Source organism: Scleropages formosus, chromosome 22 (assembly GCF_900964775.1).
Source record: "Scleropages formosus chromosome 22, fSclFor1.1, whole genome shotgun sequence".
Lineage (NCBI taxonomy): Eukaryota > Metazoa > Chordata > Actinopteri > Osteoglossiformes > Osteoglossidae > Scleropages > Scleropages formosus.
In genome coordinates, this window is record NC_041827.1 from 22,897,074 (window position 1) to 22,923,098 (window position 26,025).

Below are 26,025 nucleotides of genomic sequence, written 5' to 3' on the forward strand. Positions count from 1 at the left end.
GATTCTTCCCGTGGTGTTTGACTTGCCGGCACCTGTGTGTATATCGGAGAAATTAAACAGACGCACGCGCGCATACATACGTTCACCCCCCCTCCCCCCTTCAGCCTCACTGCAGGTGGGCATCCAGAGCGGAGCTCGTGTGAGCGCGCGCGGCCCGCCGCATTCCGTCCGCTTTGTTTACCGTGGATTGCGCAACATCATCGGCCGAGGGCGAAGAGGAGGAAAGAGAGAGAGAGAGAGAGAGAGAGAGAGAGAGAGAGAGAGAAGGAAGGAAGAGCAGAAAGAGAAAGGCGATCTGATCGGAGAGCAAACATCATCATCATCATCATCATCATCATGTCATCGCAGACCAAATTCAAGAAGGACAAGGAGATCATAGCGGAGTACGAGACCCAGGTGAAAGGTGGGTGTTGCAGCTCTACTCTTGTGGGAAGTGAAGTGTCTCCTTGCGGGGGGGTGGTGCCCGTTCACGGAGGAGCCCGTCCGTCCGCAGCCAGGCTCTGCAGGGGCGCTTCTGGTGCTGCTGCTGCTGCTGCAGGATCAGGTGGAGCTCCGTGGGGTTGGGGTTGGGGTTGGGGTTGGGGGTGCTGGGGTGCTGGGGTGCTAGGGTGCTAGGGTCTGTCCTTCATCGGGGCCTCTTTTGATTTCTTTTCTTTTTTTTTTTTTTTTTTTTAACCAGCATCAAATCAATAGGTAGAGATGCCAGTGCGCTTTTAGCGCACTGTTAATGAAATGTATGTGTATGAAGTGCGATGCGATGGCGGCGGGGGGCTGCAGGGGACCGCTGTCATGGTGCTCAATGCAGGGACCCCCAGCCAACATCCCCCTGACACCCCCCGGCCACGCTTCCCATTCCATGTGCTTCATTTCATCTGGTTCATGTAGACCCTGGAAAGGTCCCTTTTAGTGCCCTGTTTTTGTGTAGTGTGAAGGGCTGGAAAAAAATGTAAACTTTTGCTGCAAGAATTAACTGTGTAGTGCGCCAACCCCCCCCCCCCCCACACACACACACACACACACACACACACACACACACACACACACACACACACACACACACACACACACAGACAGACAGACAGACAGACAGACAGATTATCCAGGGACACATCTTGATCTCCAAAAGACAGGGAGCGACTTCCAGCTAGTGGCAGTATCGCTTGGACCCTGTGACGACTGAATATTCCCTGGAAAATGACACAACGCGCTCGTCTAAACGCGTGATCAGAGGACAGACTGGAGCCCGGCGTCATGCTAATGAGGTGGGGAGGATAATAAGGGCTGACTGGCTCCCGCCGAGGCACTGCTCACAAGTGGAAGCAACACAGATGGGTCGAGGAAAGAAAGAAAGCATCCGCCTGTGAAAACACCACCTTTGACTTTGATCGTAAGCGTCGCTCAGGGGTTCGTCTTCAAGAAAGGGAGGAACGAGAAGCTTGGAGGTGGGTGGGTGAAGATGCCTGTCCGTTCTGGTGCGTTACAATGATGACAGAGTGCAGCTCTGTCTGGGGATTGGCTCTGCGGATCTGGAGAGGTCGGCAGTAAGGGCGGTTAGTAGGGTCAATGGCGTGCGTTGTGTCCCCCGTCCCGAAGCTGGGGGTGCCAGGCGTGCTCGGCCTGCGGAGATGCCCATGGAGGCTTTGTCACCCATCGCTCTAAGCGCCGGCTCTTGACACCGTGGCGATTGCCAGGTTCGTCGAGCCTAACGGATCGGATCGTTTCCTCCGGTGCTGACTGGGTATTTGTGCTGAGCCCCTGGGATGGTGCCGAACCGTTGTCAGTCCTCGGCATGAATAATTCATTATCTTTGTCTGAGGCCCGGTACGTCCTGCTGACACCTCTGCGAGCGTGGAGGACGAAATCTGGTTTAGTGTTATTTTGCTGTCAGACAGTCCGAACCTTCGTGGTGGAAGTTCTGCGCGTAATTATTTGTTATTTCTTTAAAATGCTACGAATAAGAAGGAGCGCGAGGAGGAAAGCCACCGCATGACTTAATTCTTCTCGTTTACATATTTATGGTGCTTTTTATTGCGCCTTTGTGGAGCACAGGATTGCATCTTGTCTCTGCGCCAACAGGAGAGAATGAAGTCGACATAAACACGTGTTGTGATGAATGTGCTACTGCCTTTGATGGCACTGCCCACGTGTGAGCGGTGAGGACTTGTTGCACAGTTCACGATGACCTTGTGTCTTTTCTGTCCTCTTTCCTTCCCAGCAACCTACTGATGCTCATTCGCTTCCAATCCCTCGCAGACCCCTCCCCGGTTGCACAAGTATTCACGTTTCCAAGCAGCCTCTTGTTCGTTACAATATTTAGTTTACTCTTGTTCCTACTTGTAGGAAGAGCCTATCAGTAGCACGGGTCGCTGCAGTACACCTGTCCTCCATGATTCGGTCTCCCGCTTTTTCACTTATCTGCTCTGAAATTATTCATACCACCGCTTATCGTTAATCGGTCCAGATTTTTATTAACCCGGTCTGCGACATTTACTCTGGTGTGAAAAACCAAAACCATATTTGAAAATTGTGCCAAACAGCTGTGTGAGACAGACTGTGGACCGCACAGCATTGTGGGAATGCGGTACCCACTCTCTCATTTGCCATGCGGCACTTGCGTACTCGCGTGTTCGTATTTGCATCGTCCGTTTTGCCCAGTTGAGCTTTAATTTTCTGGTTATTCATTAATTTAAATCTGACATGAAGCCTTTGTCACCCTAAAGCCGGCCCATGCACACTATCGCAGTGAGTTTATGAAATGTTTATTTTCTTAAACTTACATTATATGCGACGCTCCTATTTATTCTATTGTAATGTGTTGCGCAGTTTCCTCCTTACGGTATCTGACATCACTTAGGGTGATTGTGGGGTGAACTTGGGGTCGACTTGGAATTGGATTTTTTCCCCTGTACGAAATAATGGAATAAGTAATTGCGTGTGTCGATATTCAGCCCGTTATCAGGAACAAATTAGGACGGGATAACGGGGGATGAGTGCACATTGCTTGAAGAAAATTCCCTTATTGGATTTGAACCTACAACCTTTTGGCTACAATTCCAGTTCCTTAAACACTATGGCAATCTTTTCATCTCCATTGTTGCAGTGTATTTTGAATATATATTTGAACATATTTCGATTGTGCGTCTCTTTTCTAGGACTCCGTGTACGGAACGCAGAATCCATTTCACAATACGTTGTCAGCGTCCGTAATGGTCTTCTGATGTAATGCATTTCTCACCGGCGATGACAGTTGCCTGCATCAAATACGCAGACTGTGTTCTTTGAAAGCAAAGCAATTCCCAAAGGTGAGAAAATACCTGAAAGTAAACATTTACTGTAGGTTAAACGCAGCCAATGAAGAGTCTCCTGCTGCCAAACCACATTCGGGGTTTCGCGTTGAGGGAGCCGTCTGGGGATCGTCTTTGCACAAAGCATCGCGAAAGGGCCCTGTATGGAGGAGCAGACCTGCTTCTTTTACTGTAAGAACATCTGACGTAAAGCTTTTTGGCATCAGTATTACTTTGCATAATATTTCTTTGTTTATTATTACATTAAAGCTTCCTGCACCATATACTGTATGAAGAACGAAAAACGGAGTAAAATAAAATGAGGACGAGATTGTACGTAGAATTGTATCTCAATGTTTTTCATTGGAACATTGATATTTTTGCAATTGTATATGAATTTCAGACTTGTGATTGCTGATGAGCAAGCCAAAAACATTGATAAGCGGGCCCTCGAGTGTCGCAAGCTCCTCCATTTATTTGTTTTAGCTGATTCTTCTTTCCAAGGCAGCTTACAGTGGTGGACTGTTTACCCGTTTATGTAGCGGGGTAATTTTACCAGAGCGATTTAGGTTAAAGTACCCGTAGGTTAGGGCTATTACAGCTGGGGGTGGGATTTGAACCCGCAGCCTTTTGGTCTGAAGGTAGCCGCTTTAGTCACCACACTACCAGCTGCCCCTTTTGAAAAGTGTTTCAGGTTTTTGCTGAAATGGTGACATGAAGTGAGTAAATCTGTTGGACAGGTTGTGGTGATCATGTGCTTTTGGTGAATATGACGACTCGCTGGACTGCGGGCGCTTTGCTGGGCGCCTGAGGCACGGGGTAGAGCGGTGTGGTTCGAAACCCATGTGGTTTGAGGGAGCTGCCAGTCTGGTACCTGTGTGAGGCTCCCAGGTGGGAGATTTGGTAAAGTCAGGTGAAGGGATTTCTTCCGTGACGTCGGGTTCGTTGGGTTCAGGTCGTTCTGGCGGGCGCTGATTGTGAACGTGACGCCAGGTCTGTGCGTTACTTCTTTGTGTTATGAAGTTCCAGTTAGGAACTTCTAAAGACATGTACATTTTCCAGGATATTTATTTATTACTTACTTATACGGTTTCCTCACTTTACAAAGTATTTGCGGTTTGCTGGGAAAACGTAACCCGAGTTTCAACAGCCACCAGTGTGAAGTGCCTTCGTTCAACTCGCTTGCACAGTGTTTACAGCTCAGCTCCAGTGTTCCTTACTGTTGATCCAGAAGTTTGACAAACCTCGCGTTTGTTCATCGAATGAATCGCCCAACAATCGGAATTGAATAATAGGCATTTCTGTTCTCAGCTGTTTTTAATTACTGTAATTTTCACGTAGCTTGAAGTTGATAGAGATGTTGATAAAAATGTCACAAATGGTTAATTATTGCAGCTAAATATGAGGTTTTACGGAATCTGGGCTCTCGGTGAAATGAGGGACATTTGTATTATTAAGCTTGAACTCATTGCAACTCGTGATTTTGCTTTTGGGGAAAAAATCAGGATGGGAACCGTGTTCGTGCAGCATAGTTTTCTCCCCGACGTGTGTAACGGTGCTTAGAAGTTACGCTAAGAACTGTGAGCATAAATCTCGAAACATCTCGTACTGACCCCATGGCCTGTTTACGCTTTGGGTGGAATATTTACTATGGCACAGCCTTGCATAAAGCAAGGAAACGAAATCCACTGGAGTTTATTCGCACGGTCGGCGCTATTCAGAAGCGATCGGACTCGTGCGTATGTCTCGCGTCGCGAGCCTCGTGTAAGACCGCGCTCGGACTGTTCGCCACGAGGCCCCGAATAGGGTTCGAAGCCTTTGTGCCGGACAATGGCTGCGCTGCTGCCTGTGGCCATTGAAACGAGGCTGCGTGGCTCAGCTGGGGGCCTCCTCCTCCTCCACGACCAGAAACGACCCTGAGGGCAGAGCTGGACTTCGGACAGACACGCCGTGCAGTTGAGCCTCCTCCTATCTGCTGGTTACATTTACATTTACCACGGTGACATACACTGGGTCACTCATCCATACATCAGTGGAACACATACACTCTCTCTGTCTGTCTGTCAGTCACTCACACGCTATGGAGGAACCTGGACCGCATGTCTTTGCACTGTGGGAGGAAACCAGAGCACCTGGAGGATCACCGCTAGACATGGGGAGAACCTGCAACTCCGCACAGTAGGTTTGTTCTCCTACGAGCTTTTGCATGGTAAAATCCGACGTGAACGCGCGCTGGGCTCAGGAGGTCGTGCTGTCAATCCGCTGTGGTTTGCGCAGGCGAGAGCCCCACGCTTTGGTCGACGTCTCTCGCTCGCCGGCAGGAAACGCCGCAGTTCCGGCTCGTCGCTCGGCCCTTTTTCGTCGCGTTACTTGTGCTTTGATCGCGCGATGGGACTCCTGCGCCGACTGGATGGACATCATTTCTGTAGCTCTGCGCTGTGAGGTTAATGCACTTAATGCAGTGACTGAATCTGCTTTTAATTGCTAATAGAGCAAGAAGAAAAGCAGCAAAGCGTTCTTTTTTTAATGAAGCGCTCTGAGATTTGGCAACTTCGTGGGGTTCTTTCGCGAATGTGCTTTTCTGCGCTGGACGCAGCTGCGTGTAAGGCCCCCCCGCCGAGGCGGCTGCTTTCTTTACGCGGTGCGGGCGACGCGCTGGCGCGTTGCAGAGTGACGGCAAACCCGAGCGGGGGTCCGTCTCTGGCTGAGGCCTGCGGTGCCCGACGTGTGCGACGGCTGCCCACGTAACCTCGCTCGAAAAGTCAGATGTTCCACTGTTGCGCTACTCCTGGGTCGTACCTGAAAACACGTCTCCGAGTGTTGCGAATGAATTATACATTAATTTATGAGGTCACATAGAGGACAGTCCTGCTCTTTTGTAATCTGAACGTAGTTGGTTCACATCCCACCGCCTTGATTGAGGTTCTTACCCTGAACTAACACAGTAAAAGTGACCAGCTGTGTAAATGCGTTAATCGCTGTAAAGAGCTCAGGGTTCGAAGGAAACGGAGTAAGTTCCACTGACGTCAGTAAAATGAATGACGGTAAATGTGTGTACAGTACAGCATATATAATATGTACAGTTCTGACCAATAACTCAGTTGCGATGATGAACACGTTTTAAGTGGTGTCACTGCCTGGCAACTCAGATATATTTATTTCCTGTGTTTGGTCACAGCTTTAATGCTTCGTGAAGCAGCTATTTAGTTTTAGCGCACGCAAATACGGACAGATTTAGTCACGTATACTGAGCCCCATTAGCTGTGATCTCGGCCCGAGGATTTAATCCTCTAGTTTGAAGTCTGCCCTTCAGCTCGAATAATACATTAAAACAAGTATTACGTTTTCTTCTCTCTTGCACGGCGCGGTGTAAGCGAAAGGAAGCGTTCTTTAAATTTATCTAATTAAATTCGGTGGTGTGGCCAGACTAGAAAGCACTAGGGATTATGTCCCCCCCCCCCCCAATCTCACATTTTGACAAAGTGATTGGCCAAATGTCACATTCAGTTTATCAGACGCCCCGGGAGTCTTTCTGATATGCCAGCAGGAACCAAAGTGTGCGTGTCGATGTCTCAAATGACCGTGGAACTGGCAGTGCGTACGTGGCCCGACGGGATGACGGGGTAAGCCACCCACTGTGTGTGTGGATGTCTCCGGCCGCGTGCCCGGGATCGAAGTGCCGGAACGACGAGCGAGCGCCGGCGCTGCGATTAAAAAGGGTCCGACATGAAGAACGCAGGGAACGGGAGGGAATAGATGGGCGAACGTTTAACGTGACGCCCTCCAACGTGTTGTGAATAATGTAGGCTGTTTGCACGAATAATAAAGGGAAGGAAGCGGCAGACAGGCTTTGGTAGAAAATGGCCAAATAAGTGACCGTAAAGCTACCAGGAGGTGGGCGAGAGGGAGTCTGCGGAGGAAGGGGGGAAACGGTGGTCAGCGGCGCTAAATGGGAAGTTGGCCGCGTGCTCAGAAAAGGGAAGCGTCCCGGGCCAAAGAATGCGGCACTTGGGTACGCATTGCAGCGGAGCCATATGGCCGCGTGGAGCGGGGAAGGGGGCTAAATATGACCCTGGCTCTTCTTCGCGCTCGGCTCTGATGGGGTGCGACGATGGCCGCGGGAGCTCTGCGGTGCGACTCGGCTGCGGTACGAACGGCGCTTCCGGACCTGCCGCGTAAAGAGCAGCTTGGTTCCGTAGAATCCCGACGCTGTTTGTCCTGATCTCGGTCCAACGCCGCCGAGATCTCGTAGCGTTTCCCGCGGCAGCTACACGGCAGCCACCGGTCAAGAGGTCGAGTACACCTTCCGGAACATTTTCCGCAAAGGCAGGAGGCGCCGTGTCGTCCCGGCTCTTCTGCAGCACTTCCCAGAGATGCAGGACGCCTTCGCGTTGCTTTGCTTTCGCTTCTCCGTCCGGTTCGTCCCGTACAGGTACTGCTCGGGTTCCCCAGGCGCACTCAAACTTTTGACCGGCAGGAGCCTCGAATGAAGCGACACTCCGTTTAGTCCGGAGGTTTGGAAGCACCTCGGCAGCCCTGACGTTTGCGTGTTGTACGTATATGGTGTGTTTGACCAGCGCTCCGACTCAGTAAGAGGTCACGGTTGAGGGCCTCACGCTCACACGAAATAAGGAGCTCGTTCGTAGCGCACGTCGGAGCCGTGTCTGTTGCCGAGGCCGAGTCCGGTCGAGAGCCGCTCGGGTGCCGTTATGCAGGTGGGGTCCCGTTTGGGTGAAGGGCCGTGAGAGTCGAGGAGCGGAAGGAAAGCCGGTAGACGGTTCGTTAACATTTCCGTGGGATTTATTGCTCTTTACCAGATGCGGGAACGCGTGCCAGTCTCATGCCAAGACCCGGGGTAGGAGGAGGGCCCTGGAGGCGGGTTGGGGGCTGCTGTTAAACCCCAGGTCTTTTGTCTGACGGTTGGTGAACAATAACGGCGACGCTCTGGTTCCTCGGGGTCGGCGGGAAGAGCGCCGATAATGAGATTCAGCTCCGGAATTGCATGCTGTCATTTCGTGACTTATTGCTTTTCGCTCGCATGTGCGTTTGTGAGGGAGAGCGAGGGTCGCGGGCGGGTGGGCGGGGGGCTCCCGGGTAACGTCCCGACAGGCTGCGGCGCGACTAGGTAGCACCGCTGATTAACGCGAGAGTGATGGATGGCGCGGGCTGCCCAACATACACACGGAACGAGTCATTTTCACTCTCCTAATGGTCGGCGGAAGGTAATGAATGCTCGCATTAAGGCACGCGGAGGTATCATGCCGGTTATTACTCGGCTGATATTTAAGAGACTTCCGCACGTATCCTTCTCCGTCGCCCCCACCCGTGCTGTTTTCCGGATCGTCACGCTAATTGAAAACGTCCGCCCGATAGCTACGCTGCTGCTCTTCGGTGAAGGTTAACACTTCCTTCATCTCGCGGCGCGGTGGATGTCGTCCCGCCGAGATGTTTCTGGAAAGTTTGTGATGAAGGAGCACGCTGGCTCTCCGGCTTGTGAATGTAACCGGGACAAAAAGTCTCTTTGCAAATACCGAGTCGTTCGGTTAAAAACTGAAATAAAATGTACGAAACCAACCAGACAGGAGCTGTAAACACTGCGAGATCAAGCTGGATCAAGGTGGTCCCACACTCCCTATTCTCCTTGGGTGCCTTTTAGTGATACCGAGCAGTGAGCCATGTAAATACAGGTGGTGTTCTCTCTGCTGCAGTCCCGTCTTAGAAAATAGACGCACGTACACACACACACACACACACACGCATTGTCTGAAACAGCTTGTCCCGAGTGGGGTCGCGGTGAGCCGGAGCCTAACCCAGCAACACAGGGCGCAAGGCCGGAGGGGGAGGGGACACACCCAGGACGGCACCCCAAGCAGGACTCGAACCCCAAACCCACCGGAGAGCAGGACCCGGTCCAACCCACTGCGCCACCGTGCCCCCTTCACGTAAGGAAAACAATTGGAAAATATTAATTGCATAACTGTCGTTTTTGGTGACCTTTCACTGACATGTGAAATGCCTTTGAAATCATGCTGATGACTACAGATCGATACAAAAATAAAATTACTGCATATATAATTTCATCAAAGCAAGAGCAGGATTACTTGAAGGTGGTGTGATTTTGGCCACGCAATAGCGAGTCAGCAGGAAGAGCGAAATGAAGGAAAGCGATTAATTCTCAATACGGCAGTAACTTCAAAATTCTGTACTGGTAGAAGATTTACTGCTGCAGCAACTTGTGATGGGAAATCTTAACTGTAGAATGATTTTATTTTTTTTTTTCCTCCTTCTCGAAAGAGAATTGTTAATTCCAGACGATTCCCAACACGATTGTTTTCCTGGCTCTTGCTGAACGTTTTCAGTTTTCCTTAATGGTCCAAGGGAGTAGAATTAGAAAACGTTTAGGAAACATCTGTAGGCAGAGTCACCACCCCCCCCGGCAGTGAATGCTGTGCTTGTTCGCACGCCGTAGGACACACCCCTGTGTACAGGGAGAAGGAATGCAGGGAACACACAAGTGCTGGGTGCTCTGGTTTCCTCCCACAGTCTTGGGTTTCAGGTGACATGGTGACTCTAAATTGCACGTAGTGTGTCTCTAGTATGTGTGAGACTGACCACCAGTCCAGTTACGTAAAGGTGTACTCTCACTTTCCTGTGTTTCTGGGATAGGCTCTAAACCATCGTGACCCTGACTTGGAGAAGTTGTTTCTAACAATTAATAAGCAACTGTCCGATCGGTTTGTAATGTTAAATCTTCAAATTTTGCGGATTTACTGCAGCAGATGTGGTTATTTCCCACAGCAGAGGCCTTCTGGCAATATGAACCTGGTGTGTTTGCAGTGCGGGTCCCCCAGACAGCAATATACTGGGCGTCATTTTGTGACGGCCTTTGGAAACACGCTAATAACTGCACATTCGTACGCTGAGGAATCGGCGTTTTCGTCTCAAAGAGTAAAGACGGGGTAATACAGACCCAGCGTATGTATTCTAATGACTACAGGACTGTATTCTGTTTTTTCTTGGGGTTTGGCAGATATACTGTAGTTTCTCGCTTCTTTGCAGCTCTGCTCCTCCATCGTGCTTGAAGTGAAAGGCGGCGCAAATGGAAGTTTATTTGTTCTGCTGAGAAGGAAGGGTGTTGCGGTCATGCTTCGAATAACAAGCAACACGTTTCAGGGTGGCGGTCGGGGGAAAAACCGCAAGTGGCCGAGAGGCCCTTCGGGGATCCGGGCTCTCCTTCACCTGTTTTCGGGCCCCTCTCCTCATTTGCATTTAAATGGAACGGAGCCCAGGCTGTAGGAGACTGGGGGGCCGCTCGGCGACGAGGATGACGATGGTTGGGTGTGTGGATGAGGATAAGCTGAGGGGCGCTGGGGGCAGGACCTGATGGTAATTCCAGAGTACCGGCTGGATACCAAGTGGGAGCGGTCAGGCTTTGCGAGTCTCCCTTCTTGCCAGTGGTTTTTCTTGCCCCTCTCTGGAACGGTTGGGTCAGGGGGGCAGCGGGGTCGGGGGGGGGGGGGGGGGGGGGTTGGCTGCAGTTACCCGATACGGAGACGGCTGACCTGTTGTTACACCGCCGGGGGGTGACAATGAGATCCATCGAGTTCCTTGTGTGTAGAAACCAGTTCGTTCCAGTTGGAGCCATTTGATACTCTGCAATGCAGAGTGAAATGTCATCATAAGAGTGTTTTAATGATGTTAGGAGGAGTTAATTAAGGGGGAGAGTAAAGCGGTGAAGCCCGTATTGTGTTTGGAGCCGTGGGCACGGGGTAAACCGAGACGTCGGCGAAGGTTTAAATCATCAGTGGATCTGTAGTCTGTAAGCAAGATGTTCCACCTGAAAGTGACTCCAGAGTGTTTGGTCAAGAGCTTCATGGCTTAATCCCATATTACATTATTACTCTTTATTCAGGGAGCATCTTTACACAAGTTGACTTGCAGTGTGAGGTTTGATCAATAGGCAACGTGCAAACGTTTACCTGTTTTTTACTCTATTAATGCAGGGTTTGTTCCACGGTCAAGGGTTCTACAGAAGGAGGTGGGATTCGAACCGAGAACGTTCGCTTTGTAAAGCAACGGCCCCTGATCACGTTGCCGCTTGCTGCCCTGAACTGAAAGTCACCTGTCACGCAGGTTCGGGAAACACCGCCAGTCCACTGTAAGACAGGTGTCCGCAATAAGATTTAAAAAAGTCTCGATTAAGACTCGGCGCTTATCTCGTTGCTGCTTAGCACAGTCTGTGTATTTATGTGACCCCCCCCCCCCCATCTCAGCTTGATATTCTTTTAATTCTGAGCATCAGGCTGCCAGGTCATGCTGCTTCTCTTTAATCACGATTGGCTGGACTCAGCTTAATACTGTCTCGTTCGCAGCGGTTGAAGCCTTTCTTCCCCTGTAATCTGCGTGCAGCGCTCAGTCGTGTGTTCCAGCCACATGGCGCGCCTCTCGCGCCGAGGTCTCTGAAACGAGCCCTTTTATTGCATTCGTCCGCAGTTTTTCTTCCGGCTGCCGTCACCGTCTCCCCGTCCCGCTGGGACGGACGAGCGGGGGGCCGGGGGGGGGGGGAACAGTTTTGCGTCCGTAACCGGGCTTGTTAGGACCGAGCCTTCAGAGGAGCGCAGGCGGACGGGTATCGCTTGGTCCTTCGTGACAAACTGCAGCCTTAACAAGCATCTCAGTGAAAAGTTCAGGGGTGCAGTCATGTATCTGTACTTTACTGCGTTTCTTGATTTACTCTTGTTTATGGCAGCAAAGGCTGTTGGGATTTTTCGCTTCCCTGCACTCCTGACCAACGCGAGCCGCACAGATTTTCCTTCAAGAGGAAGGATGTTTTCTTGTTTTGTCCTCCTGTTTTTAGTGTGAAACACCTGCCGTTATCCAGATTTCTTAGAATAAAACTGGACAAAATGCGAATTCAGGTCTGGAGGTACCCTATCGGAGAGGGAACAGTGCGCGTTTTCACCATTTCTGCTTTGGGAGAATTTTATTTGTCCCTGGACTGTTCTGAGTCAAATGGAAGTACTCTGTAAATGAACTCTGCTATATTGGTGACAGATGGTAACGTAGTGGTTAGAGCGGCTGCCTTGCGGTCCAAAGGTTGTAGGTTCGATCCCCACCTCTGGCTGTAGTCCCCTTGAACGAGGTACTTACTCTAAATTGCTCCAGTAAAATTACCCAGCTGTATCAATGGGTAAATAAGTGTAACCTTAACATTGTAAGTTGATTTGGACAAAAGTGTCATGAATAAACGTAAATGGTGTGTGAAGGCACCTCTTCGCTTGGGGAACTTCTTCCTGAAAAGCGTAGTTTTAGTGCACGTGAAAAATGGGTTTGAAGCAGTTCGGCAGGTTTGGTCATTTCTCTGGGTCCTCTTTTGTCTTCTGAGCTCAGGAATGATTTTTGATCGCAGCCTCGTATAGATGACGTTGTCCGGCAGGGGAGGACACATGCGTCCGAAACTACAGCAAAGCTGTCATTCGCCGAAAATGCAGACCGCGTTTCGGTGCGGTCTCTGCCCAGGACAGTTCGCAGTTCGTGCTCCTTTTAAATTGGTTCAACTGGTCCACAAAAATGTGGAAGGAGCTTTAAGATTTTAAAAAGCAGCAACAGTTGCATTTGCTACGTCAGACTTTGTTGTATAAGGACTGTCACCATGGTTACATACAGTAAGGGATACATATTGCAGAGAGATAAAACTTTATTAATCTCTGCAGGGAAATTCACGCACAGCAGCTCAACATGACACACCAGAACAGAGTGCACAGTTCTACTGACCTCAATTAGTATTTTGTGCTGCTTTGCAGCAATTAAGTCTAATTATTTTAACATTGTTTAATTATTTGTTATGCTGTGTTGCAAAATGAATTGGAGAACATTTATAAATCTGAGCATTTTTACGGGTGCAGTTCGAGGTGAATACGTTGACCAGTGCCACTGTAGCTATAGTGGGGAAGTAGGGCTTGAACAAGCAACCTTCAGGTTGCAATAGCTTAGGCAGCAACCAGCATAATGGTTAGATCATCTGTCTCTAGATTTGAAAGACATGGGTTTGAATCCCATTTCCTCCTCCAGTTCCTTTGAGTGAAGAGTTTACCTCGAAGCACTGCAGTAAAAGTTACCCGCGGTCAGGAGGCTCGTTTGGCTGGAAAGTGCTTTTCCTTTCATGGGTTCTTAGTTCAGGCCACAAGTGCGTTGGGTCCTGCTTTTGAGTCACGCGACATTTCCAGCAACATTTGATGCTGTCCCCGTTGAGTCTGGATGCCTTTTGTTGAGTATGATGGCTTGTGCCTCGAAGGTCACTTTGGAAAACATTTAATCTTATGCAGTATTTGTTGGAGGGTAAAGTTGCAAAAACATGGTAAGGTGACAAAAGTTGGACTTTTGTGCTTCCCCACATTCTCTCATACAAAACATATATGACTTGGACCCAATAAAAGTGTTGAAATGCTCATTTCAGGCAGTGCCAGTTAAATACTGTGGCCTACAGTGCATTAACTGTGAAATAATTCTGTGGTTTTGTTTTCTGTTGAATCACCACATGAACCGTTTTCTTTCCTAAAGAACTTCATATAATGTGTTTGGTGAAATGTAACTTTTTCCGTCAAATCTAAAGTAGGTATGACAGTCCATGGTTGACGGTGTCAATCTTTCTACAAGGAGAAGAGAAAAATAAGAATGGAAAGGTCTTAAATGAGTTTAACAAGTGGTTTTGGTCCCACATCAAGAGCTTTCCATCCATTTTTATTTCTCAGTACGTCTGATTCCACGGCAAAACGTCCTTCACATAAAACAGACCCGTTGAGTTCCAGCAGTTGACGTTGGGCTTTCCTGAGATTTACTGCTGTTGTATAAGCATTTCAGCTCAGTTCCCTTTGTAGGGAAAGACTTGGTGCTGTGGAATGGCATTAAATGCTGAGCACAGTGGTTTCAAATTCGTTTAAAAGGCTTTGAGGGTCGAGAGTTTGGAAACGGCTCAAGAATGTGCGCGCCGTCCTTGCCAAGTGGAAAGCGGACTCCTGAGCTGTGATTGAAGATGAAGGTGGCCATGAAAACACCTTCGTATGTGGGAGCCAGCGGGGAACGTCGTGATGAAAGTCACACACCTTCAGGTTATGGCGTCTCTTCCCAGCTTCTAAAGCACACTTACATTGTTGACCATCCAGCTGCACTGGAACTTGGCAGAACGTGCCATTCGCTTTGGATTAAAGAAACTGCTAAGAAAACGAGTTTTGGGAATTTAAAAACAAAAAGGGGGAAAAAAAAAAAACTGGTGTGATTCCAGTGTTTGTGCTGGAGAATGAGAGCAGATGGGATACACAGTGCTGTCAGCAGGGATCTGATACCTTTCCTTCCAGGGCTTAACTTGTGGAGAAAAGAGAGGAGAATAAAGCGGCTTGTGAAAACAAGCGGTGTAGGACAACGTGTCCCTGTGCTCTCCGACGGCTTAATGTCATTCGTACTTCGTGTTGTGCTTCCAGATCCCGGAAGATGCGCAAGCGCTGAAAATAGCCCCGAAAGGTGCTCTCCCTTTGCATCACGTTGTCTTGTTATAATTCTTTCCGAAATAAGAGGATGTATTACGGGATGCTTTGGCTGTCATTGCTTTCAGTGAACGGATCACACTGCTAGTTCCCCCAGAGAGGTAATTATTGGCTCTTTCGTAATCTGTTCATATGACTGACTGCCTTCTGCTTCTTCCTTTTAGCTTGGCTTTTTGGTTGGATGTGGGGTGCCCTGACTACCTCATAGGGGTACTGCTCTAAATATCACATCTTTAAAATGATAAATAAAACACTTTAATTCACTGGACAGCCCAAATTTTGTTTTTCTTTAAGATAGGGAACTCGCACACAGGCTATGTGGTTGACTCAGGTGTGTAACTGACGTTCCTAAGACAAGTTCACATTTGTCCTGCGTGATGCTTATAATAAATTTGGTCAACTTTTTGGAACTCTTTGTGTAGCACTGCTTTTGCCCTGTGTGGTATTTACTTGCATCTGGATCTGTTGGCATCTCTGTATACAGTTTCATTATCAATATTGCTGCAACCCAGTTCAGTTCTTTTCTATGCTTAATTGAAATAAAAATTTTATATATATATACATATATGTAAACACTGACTACCACAGTAGAAAAGGCTTATATGACTTCAAATAAAGCAGAAAGCTGAAATGATGAGGAAGCTCTCATGATTTTTTTTTTTTCTCTATTCTTTTTTTGGGATGCAAGATAATATTTTCAGTCCTCTCACCCTTCTATGAAGTAGTCACATGTACTGTAGTTTTGCTGTATCTCTCTTCTGGACAAAGAGTAATAAGTATGAAGCACATCTGGGTGACTATTTTACAGTGTTTCTCCAAGTCATCCACTGACTGATGACAAATGATTGGTTGCTAGTATTTAGTAGTATGCAATATGTGTGTGTGTGTGTGTGTATAAATAAGATATTTTCTGTATAATGCAGCATGCAGACCCAATAGCCTGCACTGTGCTGGTCCGTGATGCTTTAAGAGGAAAGGTGAAAGGTCAGCTAGGATGGCATGGTAAGAATAGTGTCAGTCATCACACAGGGTGGAACAGCCCTCCCAGTGTAACATGAAGCTCTCGCTGTTGTGAGAAGATGAACCCATTTGCAGAACAGCGGGAGGAACAGTGCTGTGATTATTTTGGCACATTCCCCCGCTCACGATTTTTCCATAGACAGTGTATGCAACTGTTCCACTGGCAAACTGTCATAACCTCCCTCCCGTACCCCTTTGCCGGACAGTTCTAAAAGCGTAACCTCTTTTACAGGAAGGTGCCTCTCATCCTCCAACACTGTTTCTGAGGAACTAATGGTTGTGAGTTTGGGAGTGTGTCACATCCATGGAGTGACCAGGTGGGGAGCAGTGGTGGGCGGATTTACGCAGTGGTTTATTTCTTCTCCCCATAATTGTTGAATAACAGTAATCAAACAATGAAACTCAAATGTAGAATCGGCAACTGCTGCGGGTCAAGTAAAGGTCAAGAGCAACGAACACAAATCAAACCTTTAACATAAAGCTCTCCGTTTCCTTAATTCACATTGAGTCCCTCCCTTCCCCACAAGTTCAAACTTCTGCTCAGGAAGGATAGTCTCTCCAGCCTGAAAAGACCCCAACCTGACTTCAACTTTCACTTTCATTTTTAAAGCTCTCATGGTAGAACTGGCCACATCTGGTGCTCGGTCCCCTCCCCCCCAACCTTGGCTGTTTGTCCTGGAAGGGAGTGCGCGTGGACGTTGGAGCGGGTGTGGACGTGTATGCGGACGTGGCCTGCTGCCTGATACAGGGTCTTTAGGAAAAGTCATTAATAGACTCCTAATTACGTCTGCACCTGCTTAATGAGCAATAATGCATGGCCATGTAGCACATGTTCCAATGAATCATGGCAATTAATGAAAAAAGCTATTAGTTTGGACACTGATGAGGACCACAGATGGTCTGAATTGCTCTCCTCCGGAAGATAACTGCATTGTGCTGTACGGCCGGCACCAGAATATAATTCGACAGATAGAAAGAGCGCAGGCGGTAGCCTCCATCTCAGGGTTAACGGAGAGTTTTCTCCGTTCAGCGCGTGTGAAGGGTGTTACCTAAAAGGTCTAAGGTATGTGTGTGAAATGTGGTCACTGTGAAGTCCTGCTTATTACCAGAACTGCTGAGAGGAACCTGTAAACATTTTGCCAGCAGAGACAGAGTCGCTGTGCAGGGCTTGAAAGATAGGGCGAAGGCTGAGCTGTCGGCCGGGGTGCCCCCCCCGCGCGCACGCACGCACTGTGGTTTCCACCCAGCCAACATAACGGAGAGGCTGCCCGTGGTCTCGTCTTACTCGGATCCTCTGCTCCCTCTAGGCATGAGAGTCCTATGAATAATTGATCGCACTTTTGAGACGCAGATGATCTTCTTTTGTCCGAGGAAGATGAGAGGCCTGCTGCTTTCCGTGGCTCCGCCGCCATCGGGGGCTCGTGAGCACCCGAGTTCATCCGTGAAAGGAGCTTCTGGGAAGCAGCCGTTGTGACTGCTGCTGCAGTTCGGGTCTTAAACCGGCTGAAGTGCTTTGGTGCTCTGTATTTTATTATTTTAATTAAACTTAACATTGCTGCAGGTTTTTTTTTTTTTTTGGGGGGGGAGGGGTTGGAAATCCACTTTACTTTTTTCCAGAAGGTGACCCCATTCAATACCCCAAGGGTAGAGTCTCCTTCCTGCCTCCTTCCACCTTCACTTTGTTTTTTTATCCTTTTTTCACTTGAGCAGTTCAGGGCAAATACCTTTATCCAGGATGTTATAGCAGCAACTTGGATTTGAACCTGGGTCCTCCATCTCCCGAGGCAGCAGCTCTAAGAGCTCGCTACCTTCTCTGCCGTGACTTTGGCACATTTACCCCTTACCGTTATATTTAAACCTACTAGTGTTTCTTTACTCCAGTGCTTTTCTTTTTATCATTTGCATCCAACTTTGATTATGACATTTGGTGCCTTTTTCACACATTTCTTAACATGACGCAAACTTTATATAAAGATGTTAAATGCTTGGTCTGGGGGGTGAGGCGGGATGTGGTGCTGCGGTACTGTATTTATAGAGCTTCCACAGACGCTGGGATGGAGATCCACTCCAATAATGACAACGAAAGCGCGGCCCCCCTGGGAGGGGGCCCTCCGGACAGAATAAACGTGTTGTCGCAAGCGATGCCGCGTGCGCCGTCCACCCCTGCGCTGACCTCTCAGAGCCGAGCCCCAGGGACTGGTGAGCACGTCCATGGCTTTGCGAGTGTGTCTTTGCTGCCTCTGCTGTCACCGATCTTAATGTGGCTGAAAGATGTTGCTTTTCTAAATGTATTATTGCTTTCTTAAATATCATGGGCTTGCTGCTACCTCACTTCATTAAAACACATCCAGATGTACATGAGTGTGTGTGTGTGTGTGTGTGTGTGTGTGTGTGTGTGTGTGTGTGTGTGTGTGTGTGTGGGGGGGGGGGGGGGGGGCAGCAGGTGGCGTAGCGATTAGAGCCTTCGCCTTACAAAGAACCAGGGTTCAATTCCTCCACCTGCTGTTGTGCCCTTGATCAAGGTACTCACCCTGAACCCATAGAGTAAAACTTACTCAGCTGCATAAATGGGTAAATATTTTAACCGAGGGGGTGCGGTGGCGCAGTGGGTTGGACCGGGTCCTGCTCTCCAGTGGGTCTGGGGTTCGAGTCCCGCTTGGGGTGCCTTGCGACGGACTGGCGTCCCGTCCTGGGTGTGTCCCGTCCTGGGTGTGTCCCTCCCCCTCTGGCCTTACGCCCTGTGTTGCCGGGTAGGCTCCGGTTCCCCGCGACCCTGTATGGGACAAGTGGTTTGGAAAGTGTGTGTGTGTGTGTGTGTGTGTGTGTGTGTGTGTGTGTGTGTGTGTGTATTTTAACCGATTATAAGCTGCTTTGCATAAAAGTGTTGTAAGCTAAATGAATAAATACTAAGTAATTGTGCACTGTACATGTGCCTGTCTGCACATTTGTACATGTGTGTGAATACAAGTGTGGCTGTTTTGTTGCCCCTCCCTGGTGGTTGAGCTTAAAAGGGTGCATCCAGTGTAGCGCGGCATTGGGTTTCCCAGAGCATCAAGCTTGGGTATCCAGCTGAAACGGTAATAATTGCACACAAGAGAAAAAATCAATAGCACGGATTAGTGTCTGGACACGGCTCCTCGCTCCAAGCTGGTCTGTTTGAAACTGAACTTGCGGTGGTGAGAAGACATCAGTAGCTTAGATTGTTATTTCTGGTCCTATTAGGAATTTCACACCTGTACCTCATACTGGTGACACTTTGCTGCTTCGTTGTGACAAACAGGCAATGATTGTACGTTTTATTTTTTTTCTAAATGGTTTCCAAAACATGATACTATCTGCTAAAACTTTCTAATATTTCGGTAAAAATGTGACCGTTATTACAGCGATCTGGTGTTGTCACACTCTAAATGGTTTAGCTTGTATTACAGTTTGTCTGTGCTTAATATTCAGATACAACAATTTCTCCACCCTGACAAATAATAAATTGGGTTTATTTTTCATCTTCTAAACGTTAGTGTTCTGAGCTTTACCTCTTCCGCTGATGCACAAACACTGTGAAGCTGTAAGCAAATAAATCTTAATAAACGCCTCCCAGCCAGACAGTAAATGGTATTTTATATGTATTTTCTGCGGATATCTAGTTATGCTGTATTGATCATTCTTCGCAGTGGTGAGCAAAGTGAGAGTTTATTTAACCTGCAGGGCACGGGGCCTGTCCTCACGTGCCCAGAGGAGAGCTGTACTCCGTGGGGGAAGAGGAGGTCCGACGGCTGAGGAAAGATCTACCGTAATGGAGATGAGCTGTGAGGTTATAAGGGAAAGGAATCGAGGAAGAAGGTTATAAGGAGGACGAGCCAATGCAGGACGCTCGAGCTTTATGCCATCTTATCAACACAGAAGCTGTCAAAGTGACGTGTAACACCCTGTGGTAACTTCATGGAAGTGGCATCACGGAAGGACACGTTATCTGTTTCAACACATATTTTCCTTCAGCGCTGATACATTACCAGTGAATCGGGAATAGAGAAGAAAAGGAAAATGACCGTTAGCCAACAGCACTGTTGGCGTTATCGGCATGGGGCATCACGTTACCATCCCTTTTAGTCCTCAAGGACCAAGAGGCATGAAGAAAGGAGCCGGAGTCTGAGTCTGAAAGAAGATTGAATAAGGCGGGTAGATTGTAACCCTTTAAGCCTGGATAAGCGGGATGTGGTTGAGGATGACGGGTGTGGGATGGGTCAGAACAGACTGGTGTTCAGCACCATGGCTCCTCCGTTCCATTTCTGTCATTATTGTTCCTTCTTGAGAGCCTGCACCGTCTTCAGGGTTGAACCAGTTCTTCTGTGCCACAGGCTTTCTTTTCTTAACTCGGTCTACACCTAGAAGTGCTAGCGCTAAAGACCCAGCGAGACTAGGGCAGTGCATCCCTGTGGAATCATTTTTAAGGGGTTGGGTCAGAGATGCGGGTCCTTTGTGTTGCTTTACTATGCCAGGCTAAAGTAAGGAGAGCTCAGCCTGATCACTATTGCCTTTCTCACTATGGCTCACTATGGGCCCATATGTCTGGGCATTTTAAGTGGGTAGTGTTTCCCTTTGGATTTCCTGCTGCCGTTGCTTGGCACATTGGTACAGACACCCCTCTGCTGACGTAAATTTGACTTGCACTATGTAAATCCGGATTTACATAAAAAATTCCCGGCGTACACATTATTTACGGACAGTGCTTATGCAAAAGAGCTGAAAAATGTTCAGTGCAAGTCGGCGTATCCAGGCAAAGCAGGAAGCTGCATCTTCCCAGTTCTTGCGTGTTTTGAGCCGTAAACGCATCGCCTCTCCATAGTGTGGTGCTTTATTCCCATATGTTTTTTTTTTTTTTTTTTAACCCATTTCATTATTCACGATGCCTGGTGGTAAATGTGCAGTTGAAGGAAAACGAGAAGCATCTCGCAAGCACAATCCATTTGGAGATGAAATTGAAAATAATAAGGAAGTATGAAGGTGGACAAAGATTATCATCTACAGCGCGGGAACCAGGTTTAGCCGCATCGACTGTGACTTCGATAGCGAAGGATGCTGCACGTATAAAGGAGCATGTGATGATGTTGAATGGTGGGGGAGGAGGGGGAATCTGACATACGTAACTCCTGACTTACGTAAGGGGTTGAAGAACCGTCTATTTGCCTAAGTTGAGGACTGTCTGCCTGAATTATGGCGCCGTCTTGTTAATACAGCCACTGTGAAAGTCATATGTAACATCCTTGTGGTCCTCCTTTGAGTGCAGGTTCTGTTGACACCCCCTGTCCTGCTGTTGCAGACTGTTTTCACTATTGCCTTTGGTTTCAATGTTGACATGAGCATCGAGTGAAGGAAAGGGCTTATTAGTGTTTCAATGAGACAAGTACAGTGGAAGAAATTATTTTGCTTCACTCATAGTAACACTACAATAGCCAAGGTCTGGCTGGCATTGCTGCATCACTGCAGCCTTTTTCATGTGATTTGTGTAAGAGTGTGTGGCAGTGTACTGTCAGCGTAGTGGTTTAGTGCTCGAGGAACTACTCTGACTTGAAGGTGACAGGTTTATATCCCAAGAAAGGAAGAGTATGGACATCGTGTCCTTGCCAAAAGTAAGAACTTCACCATCATTTCCTCGGAGAATATCGGCCGCTTGTACAAGTGGATGGAAAGACTGGTCTTGGACTGACTCGGAAATGAGAAAAAGAGAGTCGGAACCGAGTCCCAGAACCTGAGCCACAGGTGCATCAGCTTTGGGATTTAAACCAATAAGCAGCTTCAGAATTGAGTCCCAGGGAGAGAAGAACAGGGACATCAGCTTCAGGTCTGAGTCCCAGAGGCCCAGGAAAGGTACCAGCTGCAGAACTGAGTGACAGGGACGTCAACTTCATATCCAAGTTGCGAAGCACTAGCAGCAGCCATGGTAGCTTCAGAACTAAGCCATAAATGCACAGGGAGAGGTCCACCAGCCTCAGAACTGAGATACAGATCCAGAGAAACAGGGGCATCACCTCCCGAAATGAGACCAGGGAACTTGGTTCTAGAACAGCGTTCGCTCTAGTTGTCCCTCTTTGCTTTTGATATATGGGCCACTTTGCTATTGAGAGCATGTGCTCTACGTGTACAAGCAACAGTTGGACTTCACAATGTCTTCCTCCTTTTGCTTTGAGTGGATGATGGTTATCATGGGTAGAGCACGTTGCAGGCTTAAGAGGTTCAGCTCTTCACATTAATTGCAGCAAATTTGTTTTCAGAAATGAGTAAAGTGCAGTGCAGCAGTTCAATTGGTCAGTGTGAGAATATCTTAACATAATTTTCTGAACGTTGACTGTGTCTTCTCAGTTATTGTTTGTGGAAAGGGGATTTCTTCATTGCACTTGTCTAGCATTTTCCCCTTGATTCAGAGCTCACTTTGGCTCTCTTTCTGTTGTGGGTACCAAGATTATAGGGGCTGCTTCCTGAATCCCTGCCTCACTGATTCTCTGTGGAATATGGCCTTGATGTTACCCTGGCTCAGTCAGAGTCCTTTTCTCTGGTGTGGGTGGGTGAAATGAAAATGTAACTACCGTAATCTGCAGAAGGCATTGGAAGAACATTCCTCTTAGTCCTCAAGACCAAAGGTCATGAAGCAATGTTGTCTTGGTTTAGAACTACACAATTTGATCACTTCAATGATGTGATGAACACCTTTACCCAGATAGAGCTGCACTATGACATCCGTGTTGCAATAATACGTATTGATCCAAAGACACCGGGTAAGAATTAGATTTGAGTGACTGAGAGTAATTGCTCTCCGTGACAGGGTGAGGAGTTCGGCCGTCCCGGAGGAACTCGGAGTGGAGCCGCTACTCCTCTGCATTGAGCAGAGCCAGTTGAGGTGGTTTCGGGCATCTGGCAAGGATGCCCACTGGGTTCCTCCCTTTGGAGGTGTACCAGGTACGGCCAACTGGGACGAGACCCCGAGGTCGGCCCAGGACCCGCTGGAGAGATTATATCTCACAGTTGGCCTGGGAGCGGCTGGGGATCCCACAGGTTGAGCTGGAGGAAGTTGAGAGGGAAAGGGATGTCTGGGCTTCTCTGCTCTCCCTACTGCGACTGCGACCCCAGCTGGACAAGCGGTCAGGAAGATGGATGGATGGATGGATGACCGAGAGCACTTATGACATATAAAAATGATGAAGATATGTATACATTTGCTTAACTGCTACCAGGAGGGGATTGATAGTTGAGGTCATGATCCGGTCTTTCACTCTTTCCTTCCACGAAAAGTCATCAGCAACCGATTCCCCCCCCACCACATTTACAGTTAAAGCTCCACTACACTCCCAATACGCTTCAGTAATGGTCCGTAAACAATCAATTGCTTGCTTCTCTGAGTAATGCAGTATCTTCACCTTGTAATTTAGTGTAATTTAATTTAATTTGACTGTTCAACACGTAGGCTGTTACATGAAAGCTAATTATATTACCAGCAGGTGAGTGCAGGAGAAGCAAAAAAAAAAAGACTCCACACTAACAGCCTGGGGAAAATCAGCTGTGTATTCATGAGCCTGTTGTCTTTTCCAGGCCTCCAGCAGTGGGGTAATTGAGACGGCCAGTACTGTGAAATTAAATTACTTAAACTGTAGCATTTTCAAACCTACATTAGTTAATATTTTTAAAGCATGGGCAAGAGATGGAAAACATGTCCCTGACTGATCATGTCTTAACTCCAAACTAGGGAGTCTAACACTGGCTGTTTCACGATATGTGACCTGCAAGAGCATGTGCAAAATTATTAACGTATATCGTACTATAGCTACCATAAATAGTGCAAATTCTTTTGGATCACATTGTAGTACGATTGTAGACACGCAATCACGAACCCAAGTGGCACCTAAATAAAATAAGCAATTATTCAATTTCAACATTTAAGATTCAGTGTGCTGCTTGTTATTTTACCTATGAAGCCATTAGACCAGTTTCTTTACTTTTGTCCAAAGCGACGTAAATCTCGGAGAAAATACAGCGTGAGCATTACATCAACAGAAAGAGGCACTTAGATGCAGACGTGTGATTCTGAAGCACAGTTAATTTGTTACTTTCAACCATATGAACCAAAGATAGTTATGAACCAACTATGAATCAGTTGAAAATAATGATTGTGGTCCTTGGACACCCGTACTCTACACTGTCTAAATTATTTAGGTAAATTATATCTTAGGCTGTGCTGCGTTGGCACTATATTAACAGTTTTCCTTGCTCAGCAATCTTGGCCTGGGACCCTCAGCGAATGAGGGGGAAAAAAAAAAAACCCTTCTCGGTGGGTTGGGGGGGGCTTGTTGTCAACAGTGCTTTCAGCACATCTATAATCTTGCTGCGATAAAACTGCCTGCTTGTCACTGACCCTGCACAGTTTTGGCCTCCTCCGGTTTCTCATCCACTGGCCCTGGACTCTCAATGTAAATGTAAACCTCATGGTGAAACCAGTAGAGGTTAATGATCTATTTTACTGACCTGACAGCTTCGGGAGACTGTGCAATTCACTGCTTCGCAGTGTTTCACAGATACTGTTGTCTCTCTTTGTGTCCTCATACAAAGAGTGAAGGAGGATACAGGGTCATGGTCTGTATTTCAATGGCAGCAGTGATTTTTCTGAAGGGCAGGGTAAAGTGCCATTGAGTCAAAGTCGATTAAGTGCGGCCGTTTGCATGGTTTTCAAGGTAAGGGACCGTGCGGAGATGGTTTACCCTAGCCTTATTCCGTCGATGGAGAACACGCACAAGAACGGGGTTCGAACACACACACTCTGCACAGACTGAGCACCAATTCGAATCCAGATCTGAAACCGGAGGCCAGGACCTGTGGGAGAAGAGCGCTACCCACCGCCTCATGGTGCTGCTTCCTTTCGGTTCCAAAGGATATAATTATTGTAAGAGGCATGTCATTAAGACTAGTGTGTGACCTCACGGAATTGCATTTATTTCCTGTGGCATAATACTGCCAATTATCATCATCTAATGGCAGCTGATTTTCCACTTCTGTGAACAATGAAATTAGGAAGTTACTTGGTTACCAAGTTTGCGGTTTCTTCGTTCGAGCCTGTAGCCTGATGCTGCGCAACGTTAAGCCACATCTCGAGCGAAGTTGCTTATTTCCAAACCTGCCGCTGGGGTCCCGGGCCGAGACGAGCTGCGAGGGTGGGTGGGACACTAAACATCCTCTCATGCAGATGGAGGATTGCTCTCTTTCGGCGGTTTTACCCAAATCCCATTGTGTTGGATGCTGCCACCAAACTTTGGGATCTACTGTTAAGTGCATTGCCTTGTCCGTCCATCGTCAACAACCGTGTGAATACGGGCAGGACGTCTCCTTCGTACGTTCAGATATTTGTCAAAGGTCATACGTTAAGCAAGAGACCGGGGGCACAAAGGGTGCGCACGCGGACGGTTTGTGACGACCGCACTGCAGCCGAACGGTGACCTTGGACATAACTGCGTGGTGTGTCCACTGCTGAAACTAAAGGACAAGGAGCAGATCAGATATCGGTAACGTGCTTTTCCCAAAAAAGAGCTACTTGGTTTTGGATGAAAATAATCCAGTCCAGTCCTCAATTGGGTGTGGCACCCAGTCATCCGCTACCCAAGCTAACAATCCAGCATATTTCATAATATTTAATACATGGTCTATTTGACCGGCGTGAAAGAGTCGGAATTCAGCTTTTTCGATAAACCTTTCTGGAGGTTTTTCTGTTGCATCGTTTCCTGGGATTTGTTAACGTCGCCGTGTTTTCGTTTGTTTATCAGTTGCCTCATGAAGTGACGCGCCTGGAAATAGACTCCGTGTGCGATCGCTAGGCCTCATTAGCAAGCAGAACATGCTGCCGAGAGCGACTGTGTGGGATTCGGCTGGCTGTCAAAAAAGAGCGCAGGAAAATAAACCAAACCGTTTCTTCTTTCTTTTCTTTTCTTTCTTTTTTAACTTCATCTGCTTGCAGGGAAGCAGCAGCCGTAACCCTGGGTGGGGAAAGCTGCGAACAATGTGCAGCCTTGTGCCGAGCTGCGTACTCCAGCTGCTGGCTGCTTCCTCGACCAAAGGAGGAAACCACAGACGGAGAGATAAAAACATCTCCGATTAAGTGAGATTTATTATTTCTCGGGGGAAGCGGTGAAGGCCAGGGTCTCGTTTTC

At 48.0% G+C, this 26,025-nt stretch overlaps 1 protein-coding gene across 2 annotated transcripts in view; it reads left to right on the top strand.

Annotated features, from left to right (window-relative positions):
* The first annotated feature begins 258 nt into the window (after positions 1 to 258).
* The window catches only part of srgap3 (SLIT-ROBO Rho GTPase activating protein 3), an 81,088-nt gene continuing 55,321 nt past the window's right edge, over positions 259 to 26,025 (top strand). For both annotated transcript variants that reach the window (XM_018734119.2, XM_029247708.1), the window contains exon 1: positions 259 to 403. In XM_018734119.2, coding sequence (XP_018589635.2) covers positions 337 to 403 — 67 coding nt within the window. In that variant the 5' untranslated portion in view covers positions 259 to 336. The remainder of the gene's footprint in view (positions 404 to 26,025) is intronic.